This window comes from Bombina bombina, chromosome 2 (genome assembly GCF_027579735.1).
Source record: "Bombina bombina isolate aBomBom1 chromosome 2, aBomBom1.pri, whole genome shotgun sequence".
Lineage (NCBI taxonomy): Eukaryota > Metazoa > Chordata > Amphibia > Anura > Bombinatoridae > Bombina > Bombina bombina.
Window position 1 is genome coordinate 400,943,945 of NC_069500.1, and position 20,955 is coordinate 400,964,899.

At 37.2% G+C, this 20,955-nt stretch overlaps 1 protein-coding gene across 1 annotated transcript in view; it reads right to left on the reverse strand.

Annotated features, from left to right (window-relative positions):
* Positions 1–20,955, reverse strand: part of GALNT9 (polypeptide N-acetylgalactosaminyltransferase 9) — a 669,089-nt gene that overhangs the window by 287,680 nt on the left and 360,454 nt on the right. Inside the window, exons 4-6 of the mRNA XM_053701876.1 lie at positions 19,138–19,312; positions 15,265–15,462; positions 969–1,086 (exon numbers count right to left, since the gene is read on the reverse strand). Of these exons, the coding sequence (XP_053557851.1) occupies positions 969–1,086; positions 15,265–15,462; positions 19,138–19,312 (491 nt within the window). The remainder of the gene's footprint in view (positions 1–968; positions 1,087–15,264; positions 15,463–19,137; positions 19,313–20,955) is intronic.

Here is a 20,955-nt window from a genome sequence, read left to right on the forward strand (position 1 = left end):
CTTGCATTATTATTACATTGCACTGACACCCACATGCAGTGTGTTTTCCTTCACTGTGACTGACAGCATCACTCATGGGAAAAGTGAAAGGGAAAACAATCTTGTGAGCCAGTACTGGGCCCGGTTGTCAGGTGGTGAAATGTAAAGGAGCAGTGGTGCAGGTGTACACTGTACGACTAGCACCACTGCATTGTGGGGTAGCATTTTCCCTGAACCGCCACTGGTAAAGTAACTGTTCTGTGCCCCAACTGGTAATTGGGCTGTCCCCTGTTTGAGTGGACATTGTTGGTACTGAAAGTGGTTTTCATTTTATTGGAATATTTAAATAAATTTGACTTTTCCTCTCTTAAACATTGTGTGAACTAGACATTTTTTCCCTCTGGACTGGTAACTTTTAACCCCCGACTAGTAACCTATAGGGATATTTTTCCACCCCTTGCAACTTGCATTATAGCTTTAATGTCTGGGATTGCAATTCTTGTGAAATAACCTCGCACCTTGCTGCTCCCTCTCTGTCAATTACATTTGACTTATTATGCTGCTTTACAGATTAAGAAAAGCTATTTCCTGTGTGTAGAGCAGAAGTACCAATCTATAAGGGAAACAAGCAATGCTCTTGCCCGTAGCTTTGCAATCTCTTTTACTGTAACAAACTGTTTTGGTTATGCAGATACTGAATCATTGCTTACCTTTAGCCACATGTTTAACCCCCTTTTAATATAGGGAAAAAGCAAATAGTAATATTCCTCAAAAGACAATTTTAATAATGCAAGTTTATCAGTACATATGGACTTTGCATATCATATTTTGCAGTACTTTAAGTCAGTTTTAAATTGCCTACAGAACAGTATACAATGTGACTGTAATTTTCCAGTCATTATGTCTTCATTTTATTTTGAACAATGCTTCATTTCCCAACTATAATAACAAGAATAAAATTACATGCTTGGATTTTGTTTCATACTTACTCTCATGCCCAGTTCAATATTTTCTCCTCCATATACTTCCATACCAGGGTCAAGCAATCCAATATCTCCAAAGTATGCTCTGTCCACCACAAAAGAGCAGCCGATCATTGCTGGGGTTCTAGGGTCAGCAAAACATACAAATGCAAATCAACATCTTTTACAGTTGAATAGTAGAAAGCAAAACGTTATTCAATTCACTATAAAAAGGCAAAGCTTTAAAAAGACATGAAAATGATAAAAAATTAAACATGTTTTTATGAAAACAAATGCTTAACAGAAAGCATAGTTGATTAAAAACTGGCAAGTCCATCAGTCAGGTTTACAATTTTTTACAAAAGAAGGAATATATCCAGCCATAGAAAATGACTATTAAATGACTCAAAGCTTAGTAATGCAGCAAATATGTCTTATGTTCCATACTAAAAGAGTTGTTGATGTCTTTAACCTGTATATTATGCTAGACAGCACAGAATATAATTCTGTATAAGGTGTAGACTAGAGATGTGCATTCGTTTTGTTAAAAATACACATTTGTAACGAAAAGTGGATATTCGTTTGGATTGGAAATTCATCAGTATTCATTTGTTTCCATTATTGTTTTTAAGGGTTAATACTTACCATTTGCTAACCCAATCCTCTTCTTGCCAGAGCCCTGGCCAGGATAACAGGTGGCTTAGTATGGTCAGCTCCCAGGACCTGCATCAAAGTTAGAGCAGGTCCTGAGAGCCGAGCATGTTAAGCAAACAGCACTAGTGTATACTTGTCCTAAGTATGAGCTATTAAAGGGTTCAGTCCCAAAAAATGTAATAGCAGCACTCCAAATTTATTTAAAAATCTTCAAGTTTATGAAAACATCTAAGGGACATATTTATGATTGTGCAAGCAGACATGATCATCATGTCCGCGGCACATCGATAAATGCCGACAGCACGGGCTGCATTTGTGATGTACTGGTGCAATGCCGCAGTATTCAGGTTAATTTCCTCAGAGCAGGCGGACAAGTTATGGAGCCACGGTCCATTCGGAGCTTGATAAATATGCCCCAAAAAATCAACAACGTTTCGGGCCTCAGCCCGTAATAATTTTTTCTAGTGCCCTTCCTCCACATATAAAGAATTCCTCACCTAGAAGTCAATTGATGAGTGTGAGAACAAATTTTATCTGAAGCAACTGCAGCTAAGAAAAGATTAGAGGGGATGGGTCAGTCTTTTGTGGAGAGGGGATATGATCCAAGAACGATTAAGCAAGTGATTGCACATGTAATGCATATGGAAATAGAGCAATTGTTGTCAGGGCTGCAAGTTTATAAACCTAAGTCTAATCAAATTGTGAGTAGCTATAATAATTCCAGTAGGGACAAATATAGAATTTTATGTAAGCACTGGAAAATACTCCAGAAATGTAATCCAGATGTCACAGAGTTTAAGGGGCTGCCAGGCTATAGGAGAGCTAGAAATCTAAGCAATGCTTTAAGAAATGCAGAAATAGGTACTAACAAGATCAATAAACAACAATTTATAGTAGATAGGAACAATAGATATTTCCCTTGCTTGAAATGTTCTAATTGCAATAGTATGATTAAAGGGTCATATTTTATTCATCCTAAAACTGGGAAGAAATTAAAAATGAAAGGGTATAGCACATGTAATACTGCCTATGTAGTGTATCTGCTAAAATGTCCATGATCACTGAACATTAGACTGATATTAGGAATAAAAAAAGCAAATCCCCAGTAGATGATCATTTTTTTATTGGCAGGACACTGTCAAGGTTTCAGATTATTGAACACATTACAATTACTAGAAGAGGGGGCAATAGGGAACTTTGGTTAAAACCAAGAGAGATATATATATATATATATATATATATATATATATATATATATATATATATATATATATATATATATATATATATATATATATATGTATATAAACTAGAAGTCTTAGCCCCTAAATTAATGAATAAAGATTTTGCAATGTCTATTTTTCTGTGACACAAATTATCTGCTTTGACTAATTTGTGTATACTTTGGTTTGGATACTTTGATTAAAATGACTGAGATGGGTATACTTATGTATGTGTTTAAGGCCACTAGATGGCACTATTGCAGTGGTTAATATAATTACTAAGGGTTAATTTAGGTGGGTGGAGGTTTTTGGGTATTTAAGGAGTATTTTAGTGATTAATGTTTGAAACGTGATTAAAGGCCGAGGCCCAAAACATTGTTGATTCTTTTGGATGCTTTTTTTTTTTCCATCCTTTATTGAACAATATATTAAATTACATACAAGATAATACATTTTCAATACAATGTCTTTTAACTCTTTAATTAAACAAGTGCTTGTATGATTCACATATGATTGATGGCATTAGATAATTTTAATTTTAAGTTGTACTCACTCATTATGCTTCATTGCTTTACAATACCTATAGTATGAAAAGTCCTTGGTGAATTTTATTTTTGAGTCTCTATCGCCTTCTTCCTGGGTATCGTTGAAGTTCTTTTGGATGTTTTAATAAACTTAAAGATTTTTGAATGCATTTGGATTGCTGCTATTACCTTCTTTTCAGCCAAGCGCGCTAAGCCTGCGGTTAGTGCAGCTGGGGCTCTGACAAGAAGAGGATCGGGTAAGTGCACAACAGGTAAGTATAACACTACAGGTAAACTTTTTCACACTTAGCTTTGAACATTTACATAATAGTTTTAATGAAAACAAATGTAATTTTTTTTTTATTAAATTCAGTATTCATTTTGTTTTAAACTAAACGAATACCGAATAGTGCAGCCAGTGAATATTCAGGGAAATTATTTTCCCTGTTACAAAATTTTCTTGCTGCACAAGTCTAGTGTGGACTATAAGTTCTCAGTAGAACAAGCTCATCAAGGTCACTAAGGATTACTTCACAAAACCTTGAGTGGAATTTAGAGGCAGACCTCACTGTGTTCTCTAAGGGGCCTAAAAATGGAAGCCATAGGAAGTTGTGATTTGCTGCCCATTGAAAAGATTGAAGTTATCTGGAAAGCAGAATCTCAAAAGGGAGAGCAAGGTCCATATGGGAGCAACTGGGAGTGTTTTGGTGTATTCAATGTGTTTTGACTTGCATTTGCTTCTGTTTGTTATAAGAAAGAAATATATAAACCAGGTATTTAGAACAAAATACCTTAAGTAAAAATATATATATATCTATACTGTTTTTGTGTCCTTGAACATTACATTGCTCTTAGTCTTATTTCATTTTTTATTTTACTTTGCGAGAACTTGTACAAAGCAGAGCTCAATGTCTTTAGGTTTCTCATGCTTTTCCTGACCAACAGCAAGTCATATTCTATTTGAACCACACAGTGTTCTGCTTGTTCTGAATAGTTTTCCTCTATTTATAGAAAAACAAAATGTATGCTTACCTGATAAATTTCTTTCTTTCCGGATATGGTGAGTCCACAACGTCATCAATTACTAGTGGGAATATCACTCCTGGCCAGCAGGAGGAGGCAAAGAGCACCACAGCAAAGCAGTTAAATTTCACTCCCCTAACCACAATCCCCAGTCATTCGATGGAAGGAAAATGGAAAAAAGGAATAGCACAAAGGTGTAGAGGTGCCTGAGGTTTAGTAAAAAATAACTGTCTTAAATTTAAGGGTGGGGTTGTGGATTCACCATATCCGGAAAGAAATTTATCAGGTAAGCATCAATTTTTTATTTTTTCCTAAAATATGATGAATCCACATCATCAATTACTAGTGGGAACCAATACCCAAGCTAGAGGACACAGATGACTAGGGAGGGAGAACAAGACAGGCAGACCTACAGAAGGCACCACCGCGTGAAGAACCGTTCTCCCAAAAGAGGCCTCGGCTGAGGCAAAAGTATCAAATTTATAAAAATTTGGAAAAAGTATACAGAGAGGACCAAATTACAGAGTTGCCAACCTATTCCACAGAAACTCCATTTTTGAAAGCCCAAGAGGAGGAAACAGCCCTCATGGAATGAGCTGTAATTCTCTCAGGAGGCTGCTGACCAGCAGTCTCATAAGCAAAACAAATTATATTTCTCAACCAGAGAGAAAGAGAAGTAGCAGTAGCTTTCTGACTTTTACGCTTTCCAGAGAAAACAAACAAAAGGGCAGAGGATTGACGAAAATCCTTAGCCGCCTGTAGGTAGAGTTTTAAAGCACGCACAACATCCAAGTTGTGCAACAAACGTTCCTTATGAGAAGAAGGACTAGGACATAGTAAGGAACAACAATTTCCTAATTAATATTTCTATCTGAAACAACTTTCGGAAGAAAACCCAACTTCGTACAAAGAACCGCCTTATCAGCATGAAAGATAAGGTAAGGCAAATCACACTGCAAAGCCAAGAGTTCCGAGACTCTCAGAGCAAAAGAAATAGCAATAAGAAACAAAACCTTCCAAGATAACAACTTAATATCTATGGATTGCCATGGTTCAAACGGAGCCTGCTGCAAAGCTTTAAAAACAAGGCTAAGGCTCCAAGGAGGAGCAACAGACAAACACAGGCCTGATTCTGACCTGGGCCTGACAAAAAGATTGCACATCTGGCACATCCGCCAGACGCTAGTGTAACAAAATAGATAATACAGAAATCTGACCCTTCAGATTACTGACTGACAAACCCTTCTCCAGACCATCCTAGAGAAAGGACAAAATCCTAGGAATCTTGCCCCTACTCCAAGAGGAGCCCTTGGATCCAAACCAATAAAGATATTTACCCCATACCTTATGGTAAACCTTTCTAGTAACAGGCTTACAAGCCTGAATCAAGGTCTCAATGACTGATTCAGAAAAAACACGCTTAGACAGAAATAAATGTTCAATCTCCAAGCAGTCAGCTTCAGAGAAATGAGATTTGATGAAGGAACGGACCCTGTGATAGAAGGTCCTTCCTCAGAGGCAACCTCCAAAGTGGAAGAGATGACATCTTCACTAGGTCTGCATACCAGATCCTGCGAGGCCATGCAGGAGCTATTAGAATTACATATACTCCCCTGTTTGATATGAGCAAACGGAGTTAACAGATATGCTAGACTGAAATCCCAAGGAACCGCCAGAACATCTATCAGGTCTTGAATCGTACCTTGGAAGCTTGGCGTTCTGTTGAGACGCCATCAGATCCAACTCCAGCACTCCCCATTTGAGAGTTAACCTGAAGAACACCTCCGAACCACTCCCCAGGATGAAATGTCTGTCTGCTCAGGAAATCCGCTTCCCAGATGTCCACTCCTGGAATGTGGATGGCAGATAGACAGCAATTGTGAGCTTCCATCCACTGAACAATCTGAGCCACCTCCTTCATGGCTAAGGAACTTTAAGTTCCCCTTTGGTGGTTGATGTAAGCCACAGAGGAGATGTCTGATTGGAACCTGATAAACCAGGCTAAGGACAATTGAGACCAAGCCATCGGAGCATTGTAAAATCACTCTCAACTCCAAGATGTTTATGAGGAGAGAAGACTCCTCCCGAGTCCATAGTCCTTGCACTTTCATCGAGTGCCAGGCTACTCCCCAGCCCAGCAGGCTGGTGTCCATGGTCACAATCACCCAGGGAGATCTCCGGAAACATGTGCCCTGAGACAGATGTTCCTGAGAAAGCCACCACGGAAGAGAGTCTCTTGTTGACTGGTCTAGATCTATCCTCTGAGACAGATATAAATGGTCTCTGTTACTTTGACAGAGCATGCATAAGTGCAGAGCTCTCAAATAGAATTGAGCAAAAAGAATGATGTCCATGGAAGCGACCATCAGACCAAATACCTCCAAATATAGAGCCACTGATGCCAGACAGAAGACTGCAGAGAGAGGCAAAAGGAATGAATTTGGATTGTCTGACCTTTGACAGAAAAAAATCATAGATAGAGAATCTATTATGTTCCCTAAGACCACCCTTGTAGCTGGAACAAGGGAACTATTTTCTATGTGTCTAGAAAGGCCAATCTCAGGAACTTTAAATGATTCCTCAGAATGGGAACATGAAGAGATGGATGTTTCAGGTCTCTGGTCGACCTGAACAGGGCCAACAAAGAATGGAACCCTGAGAAACTTGTTTAGACACTGTAGGTTCTTAGAAAACCACAAAAAGATTTAAATAGAATCCTAGACCCTGTTGCCGACAGAAACTGGAACTATCACTCCCAGGGAAGAAAGTCCCGGATACAATACAAGAATGCCTCTCTTCTTATCAGGGCAGCAGATAATCTTAATAGGTGGGTTCTAAATTCTATATAGAACCCTGAGATACTATGTCCACAGCCTAGGGATTTGGGACATCTCATATCCAAACCTAATAAAATAAAGAAATCTGCCCCCCATGAGATCCGATCCCGGATCGGAGGCAAACCCTTATGCTGATCTAGATTCAGCTGCGGGTTTCTTTGAGAACTTCCCCTTAATCCAAGACTGATTGGTTCTCCAAGAAGACTTGGACCGGTCCAGCTTGGAAAAGGAAGAAGAAAACATTCCAGGCCAATTCTTCTTGTCTTGTGGCAGAAAAGACCCTTTTCCACCCATGATATCAGAAATTATTTCTGCCAGACCAGGACCAAACAAGGTCTTACCCTTATAAGGAATTGTCAGAAGCTTGGACTTAGAGGTATTATCAGCTGACAAAGATTTCAGCCACAATATGCGAGCTAGCACAGCAAAGTCAGATATCTTGGCTCCCAGCTAAATAGCCTGCAAGGTAGCATCTGAAATAAAGGAAATGGCTATCTTAAGAGCCTTAATCCTGTCTTGGATCTCCTCCAAGGGAGTCTCTACCTGAAAAGAATCAAACAAAGCATTGTACAAATAAGACACAGCGCTTGACACCATGGCAATACAAATGCCATCGGAGAACTTGATGAACACACATATTTTCAAATAAGCCTCCAACTTTTGTCCATTAGATCCTTTTAAAGACAGGAGACGGGGAAAAAGATACCCCAGACTTCTCCCATTCCTGTGCAATAATCTCTGTAGCACTGTTGGAACAGGAAAAACCTCCACAGAGGAAGGAACATCAAAAAATCTATTGAGTTTACTAGATTTCTTATGGTTGACAATTACAGGAGTATCAGAGTCGTCCAAAGTAGCCAAAACCTCCTTTAACAGTACACAAAGGTGTTCAAGCTTAAATCTGAAGGTTACAACTTCAGCATCAGATGAAGGAATTATACTCTCCAAATCTGAGATTTCACCCTCAGAGGCTACGAACGTATCTTCCTCATCAGACTTATGAGTGAGGGCAACTTGGGTAGCAGAGGCTGGAGCAGAAACCTTACTGTCTGAAGCTCTATTTTTCCTCTTGCGTTTCCCTTTAGCCTAGGAAAGGCAGATAATGCCACAGATACCAGGGCAACAATTTCTGCTTGCAAATAAACTCCTCCTGGAGGTTGAGATGAACTGCAGGGCACTGTATGTGACGCCATAGAGGCTTGGAACAGCATCATCCTAAGAGCCAAAAGGCTCAGAAAAAAAAAAAATATTTCTTTAAAGTTCTCACAGGAGAAACAAAAATTGAATGGCAACCAAAATTATGAATCAAGTCATAACAGACATATGTCCATAGGAGCAAAGCACTAGCTCCGTGAACAAACTCAAAGAAACAAGCACAAAAATCAAACATTATAAAAATTGTGCTTTCACTTTAAATAAATACAAAATTGCCTCAGGGCATGAGAAGCAATAATTCACAGGAACAGACCCCTGTTCCAAAAAAAAGTATCAAAATAGCCATACACTAACCTTTATTTATTAAAGGATTACTTTCTGTTATAATTTTTAAGCTAAACAACTAACATATTAAAGTTAATAAACATTAATTAAAACCTACTGATCTATATTTTCTACAAAACAAAGTTTCATAACGTTCTAAAAGTTATATCTTTTATTCGCCGATGATGTCACGTTATCCTGCCCACTATTTTCAGCACTGCATGTTCAAAATACTTAAACCAATAACTTTGTGTTTAAAGCGCCATTTTGAAACCTAGGTATTGTAAACGGATTGGTACAGAGCAAAGGATACCCATGGAGTGGGTTTGGAAAACAATTATATTTGCAGACAAGATTTCTGATATACGGTAGAGATATGTTAATGAAATGCTATTGATAAAAAGCGTATTTGGGGTAGTTAGTTAGTAACAGGCATAGAAAATATTTACTTACAGTGGCCCTTTAAGGAATTTGCACTTTCACTTTTTAAAACTAAAAGGGACACTGAACCCAATTTTTTTCTATCATGATTCAGATAGAGCATGCAATTTTAAGTAACTTTCTGATTTACTCCTATTATCAAATTTCCTTCATTCATATTCAATAAATATCTTTATTTGAAATGCAAGAATGTAAGTTTTTGTTGCACAACCAGGGTTGTTCTTGCTGATAAATTCATCCACCAATAAAAAAGTGCTGTCCAGAGTACTGAAACAAACAAAAAAGCTTAGATGCTTTCTTTTTAAATAAAGATAGCAAGAGAACAAAGAAAAATTGATAATAGGAGTAAAATACAAAGTTGCTTAAAACTACATGCTCTATCTGAATCACAAACCAAAATTGGATTCAGTGTCCCTTTAATTGAAAGTAAATCCTAGCGTTTTACAAACACTAGGATTTACTATTGAAACAAATAAAGGGCACTTTCATTCATGAAGTATAAGATACTTCATGTAGAAAGCTTGTTTATTTGATTCAATCGATCGCCGCTCTTAGCTACTACAGCAGAGCACGGCTAAAAAGCTAAAAAAACATTTTGGCAAAGAGGTGACGTTTTCACCTCTTAGCAAATAGCAGTGTGGTAAATCCGGCTCCCATGGGCGCCAAGCCTGATTTACCGCAAGGCTATTGGCTAAGAGGTGAAAACATCACCTCTTAGCCCAAAATTTTTTTAGTCATGCGCTGCTGTAGGAGATAAGAGCGGCGATCGATTTAATCAAATAAAAGAGCTTTCTACATGAAGTATCTTATACTTCATGAATGAAAGTTTCCCTTTATTTGTTTCAATAGTAAATCCTAGCATTTGTAAAACGCTAGGATTTACTTTCATGTTAAGAGAGCTCAGCTGGATCGGATCTCTATAATCAATCCTATCAGATAGGGTTACACATTTATTCACACGAACAGACACCTGTTCCTAGATCATGAAAAAATGTTCTCACTCATCATAATTTATTAGAATTAGACATAGTGGCTCACAAGCTGAGGTTAAATCTACGATCTCAGAAATGAAAGTTTGAAAATTTAAATAATTGCTCAAATAATCATGCACTCTCACTTTAAAAAGAAAGATTGTCTTTACAAGATCTCTAAGCAAATAAACATAACTGTGCTGCATGCAAATTTTCTTCCTCAGAGGAAAAAGAAATAACCCACACATAAACAATAAAGGATCCGTTAACAAATACCATGGCCCCTATTTATGAAGGTCTGGCGGACCTGATCCGACAGTGCGGATCAGGTCCGCCAGACCTCGCTGAATACGCAATACGCTCGCCGTATTCAGCATTGCACCAGCAGCTCACAAGAGCTGTTGGTGCAACGCCGCCCCCTGCAGACTCACGGCCAATAGGCCACCAGCAGGGGGTGTCAATCAACCCGATCGTACTCGATCGGGTTGATTTCCGGCGATGTCTGTCCGCCTGCTCAGAGCAAGCTGACAGGCTATGGAGCAGCGGTCTTTGTGACCGCTGCTCCATAACCGCTGTTTCTGGCGAGCCTGCAGGCTCGCCAGAAACACAGGGCATCAAGCTCCATTCAGAGCTTGATACATATGCCCCCATGTCTCTTGTACTCAGAGACAGCGGAAAACCACACAACTCCGTTCTCAAGCTAAGAAGGCGGGGGCACGATATTGGCACAGTAAACAGCCGTATGGCGTTCAGTAAGAAAAATTAAATGCGCAATTAACAGAACACTCATTTTAACCACTGGCTCATATTTAAAATTTGGAATTGAACTATAAAATCATGATTCATCTTAATCCCACCTATGCCTATTCAAGTCAGTATAAACGAATGATACCCAGGCTAAGAGGAGGCCACTCTCTTGTACCATAGGCATTATTACCAGTGGGAATTAGAGAATTAGAGATAAAAACTACAGCTTGAAACTGAAAGGAAGGATAAAATGAAAGTGTTAAAAAAAAACACAACCTCTGGGGAAGATTCCCATGAATCAAACCCCACAAGTCTCACACATATCAGAAGTGCCTGCAGCTGCCACATAAAATCCTTCCCCAAGGATTATAAGTCCGAATATAAACTGCATTAAAACTTTTCTAAGTGCAAGTCTCCTAACCTAGAAGGCAAAAAGCACTTGCAGTCTAGCCATCCAGCAGGAGGACAGTTTACACTGTATAAGAGGACACATACTCCTCACAGAGACCTGTAGAAAAAAAAAAGAACCGAGAAAACCTACTCTGGCTTTCTATACCATGGGCAGCAAAATGTTAGGAAAACGCAGAAAGGCCCACCTTACAAATTCCTAACTGCTTTAAAGCCACCACTACCCTTATTGAAGAGATTAACATGGAATACTGCTAGACCCAAAAAATCTTGCTTGTAGCGAATGAAATCCAATTTTCTTCAGACATCAGACTCTCACCTCCTCCATTGACAAAGGCAAAGAGAATGACTGGCGATTGTGGGTAGGGGAATGACACTTAACAGCTTTGCTGTGGTGCTCTTTTCCTCCTCCTGCTAGCCAGCAGTGATATTCTCACTAGTAATTGATGACATTATGGACTCACCATATCTTAGGAAAGAAATATATCAATCCTGATTGGTTAACCAATCAAGTTTGTGAATAGGTGACCTAACTGTCAAAACTGAGCTAATCCGCTTCCCTGGTTGAGTGGGAGGGAGGTTAACACTGGGTGGGGGTTACATAGGCACAGTGTCCCACATTTTCCAGTCTAACATTTAAACCCAGAAGGTTTGAAGCTGTGTCAGGGAGACCCACCATGATCTGAGTCATATCAACCTGGAACAGACAGAGACGGCTGAAGTGAGAATAGGGTCTTATGTGTAGAGAGCTGGGATGGTTCACATTTAGCAAGGAGGTCCCTGGTTTTGCTCTGTGAACCAGAGTAAGAGCAGGGGGGTTCAATTACCAATAATATTGTCGTGTAAGGATTTCATAGGGGTGTGATGGGCATTGAATGGTAAGATTCATTTTAGTTAGGATAGTCTGGAATAGTATAAGTATTATATTGTCAAACATTAAAGGTAACTTTGATGGTGGGAGGTCCTGGTTAGCATTACTTATTCTGGATTATCACGTCAACCATTGGAGTGGGGGAGGTTGCAGGTATAGTTAATTTCACTTGGCAGTTTGGGTCAGCCATTAGGGATAGTTGAGTAAAGAGGAATTCACAGGTAGTTTTAATTGCACTGAAGGATTTCAAATCATCATAATTAAGTGGTACATTATAGACAAATTGTAAGCTGCATAATAATGTACCTTCATATTGAAGATGATTTTTGCAATGAATAATGCAGCTTCATTTTGTCAAATGAGTATATGGTTTTATGTTTTTTTATTTTCACTAATTTACCCATCCCTATGACAAAAGGACTCTTTCTAACCATTCAGTAACTAGTACAGATATATAGGATTTGATCATGGGTAGCCCTGCACTCTTCTCTTCAGTTAAGAGCGCTCACTCAACGTAATAAACATTAATTTATTAAACGGTTATAGGATATCAAAACAATTATGATCTATCAGTTCTCTTAGAAAGTTATACACATCACTATTACGTAGATGCTGTTGAAGTGCCGGAGCACCCCAAAGTTTTGTACTACTGGCGTTTGATGTCTTGTGACCCGTTATTGATAACATTAGCACTGTTGCTATCAGTGGTGAGTCTGACAGTATCTAGCACAAAATAATAAAAAAACATATTCCTTAATTCAATATAAACCATTAAATCTACAGAAAAAGCTATCTAAAATGGGCAAACCTACCACTTCAATAAATACCATTGGAAGTGTATTTGTCTCTCATTGATACAGAACATCCTAAAGCATTGAATGCAAAACATATCGGTTTTGCATTTCGTGGAGGTCATTATAGATCCATAAGGTTTCTTCACTGGAACATTGCAGTGAAAACACGCTGTATTGTATGTAGGACATATTTCTGAGAACATAGTTTGCATTTTGATTTCAGTAATCACTAAAAATTACTAAAAATCACGAATATTAGAAATCTTGAAAATAAATAAACACAGTGAGATGTGTGCAACTGGTTTCCTTGTATTTCCATATTTGTAATCACTATGCATAGTAGAACTGCAGTGAATCATACACTGAACCATTTCAAGGTCAGAGCAGGCTGTTTTCTAAGTCAAGCTGTCATTTGCAACAGGATACACTGCATTATGAGCCTAGAAGAGACAGACGTGTTTTATATCTGACTTCCTGTAAGCCTTTTTTTTTAACACATCTTCTATACAGCCTGTGAATTGTGATGAGAAAAGGCCGTTGATGTAATGAGTGTCTGGCCTCTCTGTGGTCCCTTGTCAATTCGGGACTAATTCATTCTAGTTTTCTGTTAGTTCAGTAATAAATCATGTTATTCCACCCAGAAGCAAGATGATATTTTGGTCACCAATGAATCAAGGTCAATACTTAACCCTTCCCATAACACTTCAACTGAAGTACAGAAATGAAGTGAAATATTGATAAAGGTTACAGACCAAAAGCACATGATCCAGAAATTATATATCTTGTCCAGAACAAATATTAATTCAAGTAATTATTCAAAACTTCCAGAAAAGCTTATTCAAAACATGTCTGTAAATAAAGGTATATACAAAATTACATTTTTGCAGCCATGCTGCAGACTTTCTAATATTTTATTTAAAAAGTTGCTTCTTTTACATCCCAAAAAATGCAGATGATTCATGCAATCTAATATATTTCCTGTTGAATTTTTGACCGCTTAACATTATCTTTTTTTTTTCTTCCTATAGGGTGAAAGCTGAAATACTATTTAGATTTTTATATTCCATTTTCCAAATGGATGGAATGATATTTTATATGAAGATCCCCATAAATTCAATACAGTGTCACCCAGTAGTATCATAAAACAAACCAATGCACTGGAAAAATGATGGATGTTTGGGCCAGACGTAGAACTGCTGATGTAGTTCTCTGCTCAGGCTCTTAAAGATCAGCAGCCAAAACAAGACAGGACAGATGCTTGGTAAATTAAGACTTTTCCAGCACAGCTGATGCTCATTGTCATTCACTAATGAAAATACGTATTTATTATCCATTCATAAAACTAGAGACAAACAACAGAGTAATGCTAGAATGCAAATAGAATAGTGAAGATCAACAAATCTTGAATATTTAAAATGGAATTTGATTAAAAAACCCATTATAATGGTTGTGTGGGTTTTTTAGGCTATCTTCTATGAGACTAGGGAGACCATTTCTATTTATGTTTTATTGTATACATCCTATTCACATAATTGTTAAGAGATTGTTTATATCCAGTGTGCAAGATTGCGAGAGAAAAAACTATTGTTCCTGCACCAGATATTGCACTATTAGTTATTGTTTTATATTATTTGATGCTGAGCAAAAAAAAAGACATCCTTATATTACTTTAAGGTCCAAAACAAGATACCTTAGAATAGATGAATTTCCCCAGCAACAAATTTAAAAGTTATATGCAAAAAAAACTCAGACCTCAAATTACAAGAATTTTTCTAAGTCTTACTGTAAATCTTCTTCTGCTATTGTCACTGTGTGACCGCTGAGATGAGGAACTATGTGGGAGAATAGGGACACTGGTGGGAAGTGGGAGAGGAGTTCTGTGCCTGGCTCTGACTCTAATGTGGCAGTTAGGCTATTACTAGTGATAGGCAAATGTGTTTTGATGTTTGCATGGTAGAATCAGTGTTCTAATTGACATTTGTTTCCACTGTCGCACTTGTGTGATATTTATAATTTTTAAATGTAACATTTGATTTTAGAAACAAAAAACATTTGAAATGCAAAATGTAACATCTGAGACTATCATACACTAAGCTATGGCAAACCACACTGGGATGCTACATAGGAGTAGGGAAGGGTAGAGACCCAGTGAAAAGCATTTCCCCCACCAATATGGTGCAACGACCCATAGTATGAAGAATCCTGTCATACTAAATTACTTTTTTTCCATAAGTTAAATCAACATAATAAAAGGACACTGATAATTGTAACAACATGTTATAACTGTGATTTTAATAATTTCAGTAACATTTTATGGAAACTGATTTAAAGAGACTGCATTCTGGGCTCACCTGATTGGGGCTGACTCGTCTCCTTTTTCTAACCAATCCTGAGGGGGAGTAATGTACATACACCATAATCCCCAGTTGTATCCATGAGCAGCATTTGCATACTGCTGCACTTCAAATGTATTATACTTAATGTTGTCAATAGCAGGCAAGATGACTCTACTGCGATCTTCTTTTATCCGTGTAATGACGGGTTCAGCCCTGCACACAAGACAAGCTGTTAAAGTCACCCCACAGTCTGTATTTGTTACTACAAGTAAATGAAGCCTTCAATCAATATATGTAATAGCTATAACTATAATAACTACAAAACAGGACTTATCCAATAAAGATAAATAGTACACTCACAAATGGATCAACACTCTATTGTGCTGGAAGGTGCAGGCGGAGTATCTAAGTGTCCCAACTCACAGACTCCTGGTTTGGGATAATGCGTTTCTCAGCTGTGAAACCCGTTGCGTTTTTGCTATATTGTATGGGGCTATGTTAAATTCCCTCATGTTTTACTATTTTATCTGTTTTTAATAAATTTGTTTTAAAAGCAATCTACGTACATGAGTGTCAGCCATACATCTCTCATTTTGTGAAGCAGTGGGTGATTAAACTCAGTGAGCTGGGACACTGAGATCTCCCAGCATGCACCTTCCAGCACAATAGAGTGATACTCCATTTGTGTGTATAACGGCTTTATTTAGCTATATATGTAACACTGAAAGAGCTGCTGTTGTTTTTGAAGAACTGTAGGATTTTTATTATTGAGAACATTAGTAATACACTTTAATTTATATTGGGCTAGTGGAGCGCAAATTTATTGTGCACGATAAATAACCAGCCATTACAAGATCAGATCTCTGGTTAATTTTATAAATGTCCACCAAATGCCCCCAAAATGAAGTGTAATATATTTATATTAAAAAATAAAGATTGTAGCATCTTTATTTCTTAATAAAATAACTGCAAAATGCAGTTAAATGGGGTTAAAAGTCGTGGGTGTTAGAAAAAAAACGGCACTGAAAAGTGCATTTACATTGTGGTCTATGGGAACTGTGTGTTCCCACTAAATAAATATGTATATGCTTATAGACATATATATTTATTATTATTATTATTTATTTATAAAGCGCCAACAGATTCCGCAGCACTGTCCAAGGGTAAAAGTACAACAGTGATGCAATAAAATAAAATAGAAGACACTGGACAAAATTAAACACATATAGGGTGAATTGAGGGCCATGTTCCCGTGGGAACTTACAATCTAGATATACACATCTAGATATACACATGTAATAAAAAATGGTGCCGATCGCTGCGCTACTTACCCCCTTCGCTGCACTAGGTTGTCATGCATGAGAAAGAGGCTTCCATTGGGGAATATGGACGCGCACTCTTGTGAGCACAATACTTCCTAGCAATGTGAGCATGAGCTTGCATTTGCATTGTGCTCAACTTCTAATACCAGCGCACATTAGTGAGCGCTGGTATTATAATGTGGAGTGCATATATCGCTTTTGCGAAAGCTATATTTAGTGCTCCACTTGTAATCTAGCCCATTGTGGGACATTACGTTTGTGTACTAATACATAGTTGTTTGATTATATTTGGCATCCCCTTTTGTCCAATTTTGCCATAAGTTTAGGATTTTTTATTGTAACTACAAAACAGAAGGCTTATGCAGACTTTGAATTTTAATGACTAGAATTAAGTGACACTTGGTCCTCTTCATTCACTCTTCAGTGCATAACACTGATCAGATTCAAATTGCTCACTTTATAGACCACATAAATTGTGTCTGTACAATAGCAAACTATGGATTTACCATTAAAAAGTGCATTAGTAGACATAAAGTCAAATCTTGCAGATCAGTTCATGTTAAAAATGTAATGGTCCACTCAAAATAATTACCTTTATTGTTGCATCAATATAAAAAATAACTGTTTGCAAATTTTGCCTTATATGTAAAGTGGTATTACTTTTATACAACTCATGGGATTTAGCAATTGAATCTTGTTTTATGATATTTGTTTTCCTCATTATTGTTTGTATTGCAAAAGTATTTTTTCTACATAGTTCTTATTAATATTTAAAAAAATATTTCTGGCACAGCAGAATGTGACTGACGGAACATTAAGCTATGCTCTAATGGGTGTAATAAGCTGTCACTTCTAGGACATCCAATGTAAGTAATTATCGCGTCCTCAGTATGTTCATTTAGGCAACAGGCAACTTCATGTCCCTTAGAGAGAGAGAGAGAGAGAGAGAGAGAGAGAGAAAGATGGTACTGCTACAGTCTGTTTTACTGTAATGTGAGGTTGGCTGAGCTCTGGGAATATTAACTGCTTGACTGCCAAGAGTTGCAATATCTGCACAAGGTAAAGCTACTTGTAAGTTGGAAAGACTACAATGTTTATATTCTATATTATACATTTAAACCATCAATCAGTGATTCTTATCTGCACTGTGAATGTTACAAATTTAGCAATTAGACTCTAAGAGCCTCCGTCTGAAAATTGTGTATATCAGGTGTGGTCAGTCACACTCTAGACAACCAACTAACTATAATAAATGCAGGAGACATTTACTCCAGTGTTTTGTTGTTGTTGTTGTTTTTGTTTTTTGGTCAAAGTCAATGATTTTGCATAGAACATCACTCAAAATGTGTCCTTGTTCATTGACTAATAATAGCTTATTGACTTTTACTGTGCTTGTTTTTCATGTAATCAAAAGTATAATGTTCCTAACTGGGGTGCCTAATTAAGGAAAAATCATTCTGAAGTCCATACAAACATACACAACAATTTACCTCATTTGCTTGAGAAAACAAAAATACAAATGTGATGGTCCACTGTACAGTGTTGTGCATTATGTTAGCCCCTAAAAATAAAAGGTAACATCTAAGCCCTTACGGTTCTCAACACTAAAAACAATGTGCTTCATATAGCCACACAATTCATTTCATTTCATTCTTACTACAAACTGTAGGTACCTGCTTTCTTTTGAGCAGATACCTAATTATTTTGTCACATCATTTATGAGAACTTAATAAATAAAATAATAAAAACAGAAACAAAGTACTGTATACTGGCTAAGAATAGTTTACTAAACTATGAAGAAGGTGTTTGGGTAATCTCTGCAGATTAAATTTACCTTTCAACTAGAAAGGGCAAACACACAGCAATAATGAAGTTGCTTAATAAAGACAAAACAGTTAGACTTCACCTCCTGATAAAACAGATGGAGGGACATATGGGTAAGCCATTAGGGTCCTTACCAACTACCCATGCACCACTCAATTAGTTTTCACACGTTTGATATAAATTGATGTTGCCAGAATATATCAAGTGAATGAAGAAATACATGAGTTTTCAGGATCTGCTCTTGCATTGTGTATGCTGTTTTGATAATGTGCTTTTCTATTTGGGTTATATTTCTTGTTGTTGTTCACTGTAGAATGTACTGGTGCCTTATAAATAAATATAATAATAGCTGGGGCTTCTTGGAACAATAACATTGAGACATCAGGAGGAAGTCTATGTGTTTACACTGTCTGTGTAAACATGGGAACTATTCTTATAATCAGTAGGCAATAATTAATGCCAGGGAATGAAAAGCTTGTTATACAAATCTTACTATATATCTATTAATAACATAATGCAATCATTATAAAGAACAAGTAATGTAATATACTCTATATAAATGGGTTTCATTTTGCATTTATACATATATTTATGTACTACACATTGTACCTACATTAATGAAATATAATGATTTCAAATACTGTAGTAACCTTAGAAAATGTAACAAAACAGCAGATTGACCAAAACACACTAAGCATGCTGGATCATGTGACCTACATCTCCTCATATTACAGCCTCTTACCAGCCGGTGTTGAATTCCACATGAGCATCAAAAAAGCCAACGATTGGTGCGCTGGCTGCTTTCCATCCTTGAATCCGGGCTCGGATCAAACCTTCCCGTCTGGTATTACGAACAATTTTTATCAACCCCGGGTAACGCTTATTCACATACTGATCCAAGTTAAATTTTAGTTCAACTATTAAATAAAACAGAGAAATAAACATTTGTTAACAATTTCAGATCATTTGATACATTAGTGCTGCTGAATCTGTTGGCGCTAATCTCTCAAACCGATAATAATAATAAGAATAATCATAACAAAACAAAGACGTTGTATACTAATTTAATGGGGCCAAATTATCAGGCTCCAAATGGAGCTTGATGCCCCTGTTTCCGAGCGAGCCTTTAGTAGACTAAAGAGCGCTGCTCCATAACTTGTCCGCTGCCTCTGAGGCTGTGGTCTTCAATCCACCCGATCCTATACGATAGGGCTGATTGACACCCCCTGCTAGCGGCCGCGAATCTGCAGGGGGCGGCATTGCACAAGCAGTTCACAAGAACTGCTTGTGCAATGATAAATGCAGACAGCGTATGCTGTGAGCAATGAGCATTTATCGATGTGCGGCCCACATCATACGCTACATCGTAACATGTCTGCTCGCACTTTGATAAATTGACCCCATTATCTTTAAATGTTATGGTGCTAAATCAATCCACTATTTTTTTTTTTTTTTCATGTTTATGAAGAATTCTCACATGCAGTCGGTTGATGGGCATTTTATCCTACAGTAGTTTCATCTTTTTCTTTAAATAACTTTTACTTAACCTTTTTTCATACAAAAAAAGATTACAATTTTGTTTCTTTCGTATGCATGATAAACAAATGTTGGCCTACAAAATGATTCTCATGTGCTCTGAACACCAAACATTGCACGCTTTAGAAGATTATACGATAACAAGACACTTAAACCAAATAATGAACAGTTCTGTGTGTGCATTAAATTTCACAGCAGGAGGGCAGAAATATAATCAATTTTAGTTTAAAAACCAATTTGAATGTTTTTTTTTCTTTTAACACATGAATGTTTATTGTATATAATACCAATACATTGTTAAAACAAAGTTTGTATTGCTAAGTGTAGATAAATGTTTCTAACATTTAAACTGAAACAAAAGAGATAAATAGAAGTCTGGACACAGGGGAACTCTTCAGATATATGACCCATATAAGAAGGAGGATGTGGGATAGCTTAGGGAGTGGAAGAGAAATATTAATACACTTTAAAATGTAATTTTTTATTAGCAACTTAAATTGAACATAAAAGGATGAAACAAAAAAGAATACATTGAATGAACGGAGGCTGTAATCGAAATGAAGGTCTCTGTAGAAAGCAAAAGAGTTGGGTAAATCAAAGGCGTTAGTGATTATAAGTGTAAAAAGAGCTTTAAAACAAATGAAAGTTACCAAACAATCATAGAGTTCAGGAAAAAGTTGCCACCTTTCCCAGAAACAAAAATACCAGGCATTGTAATCAGTGTAAATTTGCATAACTAATTATACAGCATTATTCATTTATTTCCAATTAGACTCCCACACACTTAGAAGCAGTTTGACAAGGGCATTTATTAGTAGATTTCTTCTTTATTCTATCTATTGAACAACAGGCTGTAAAGGTAAAATACTGGCTGGGTGGCCACTCTAGTCTAGGGTTAAGGAATTTCCCTCTGCAATACCCATTTTGTACAGATATGTGCTACTTTCCCTTAAAGGTACAGTCTAGTCCAGGGGTGTCAAACTCATTTTAGTCGCGGGCCATTTTCCATACAAGTACAACTCAC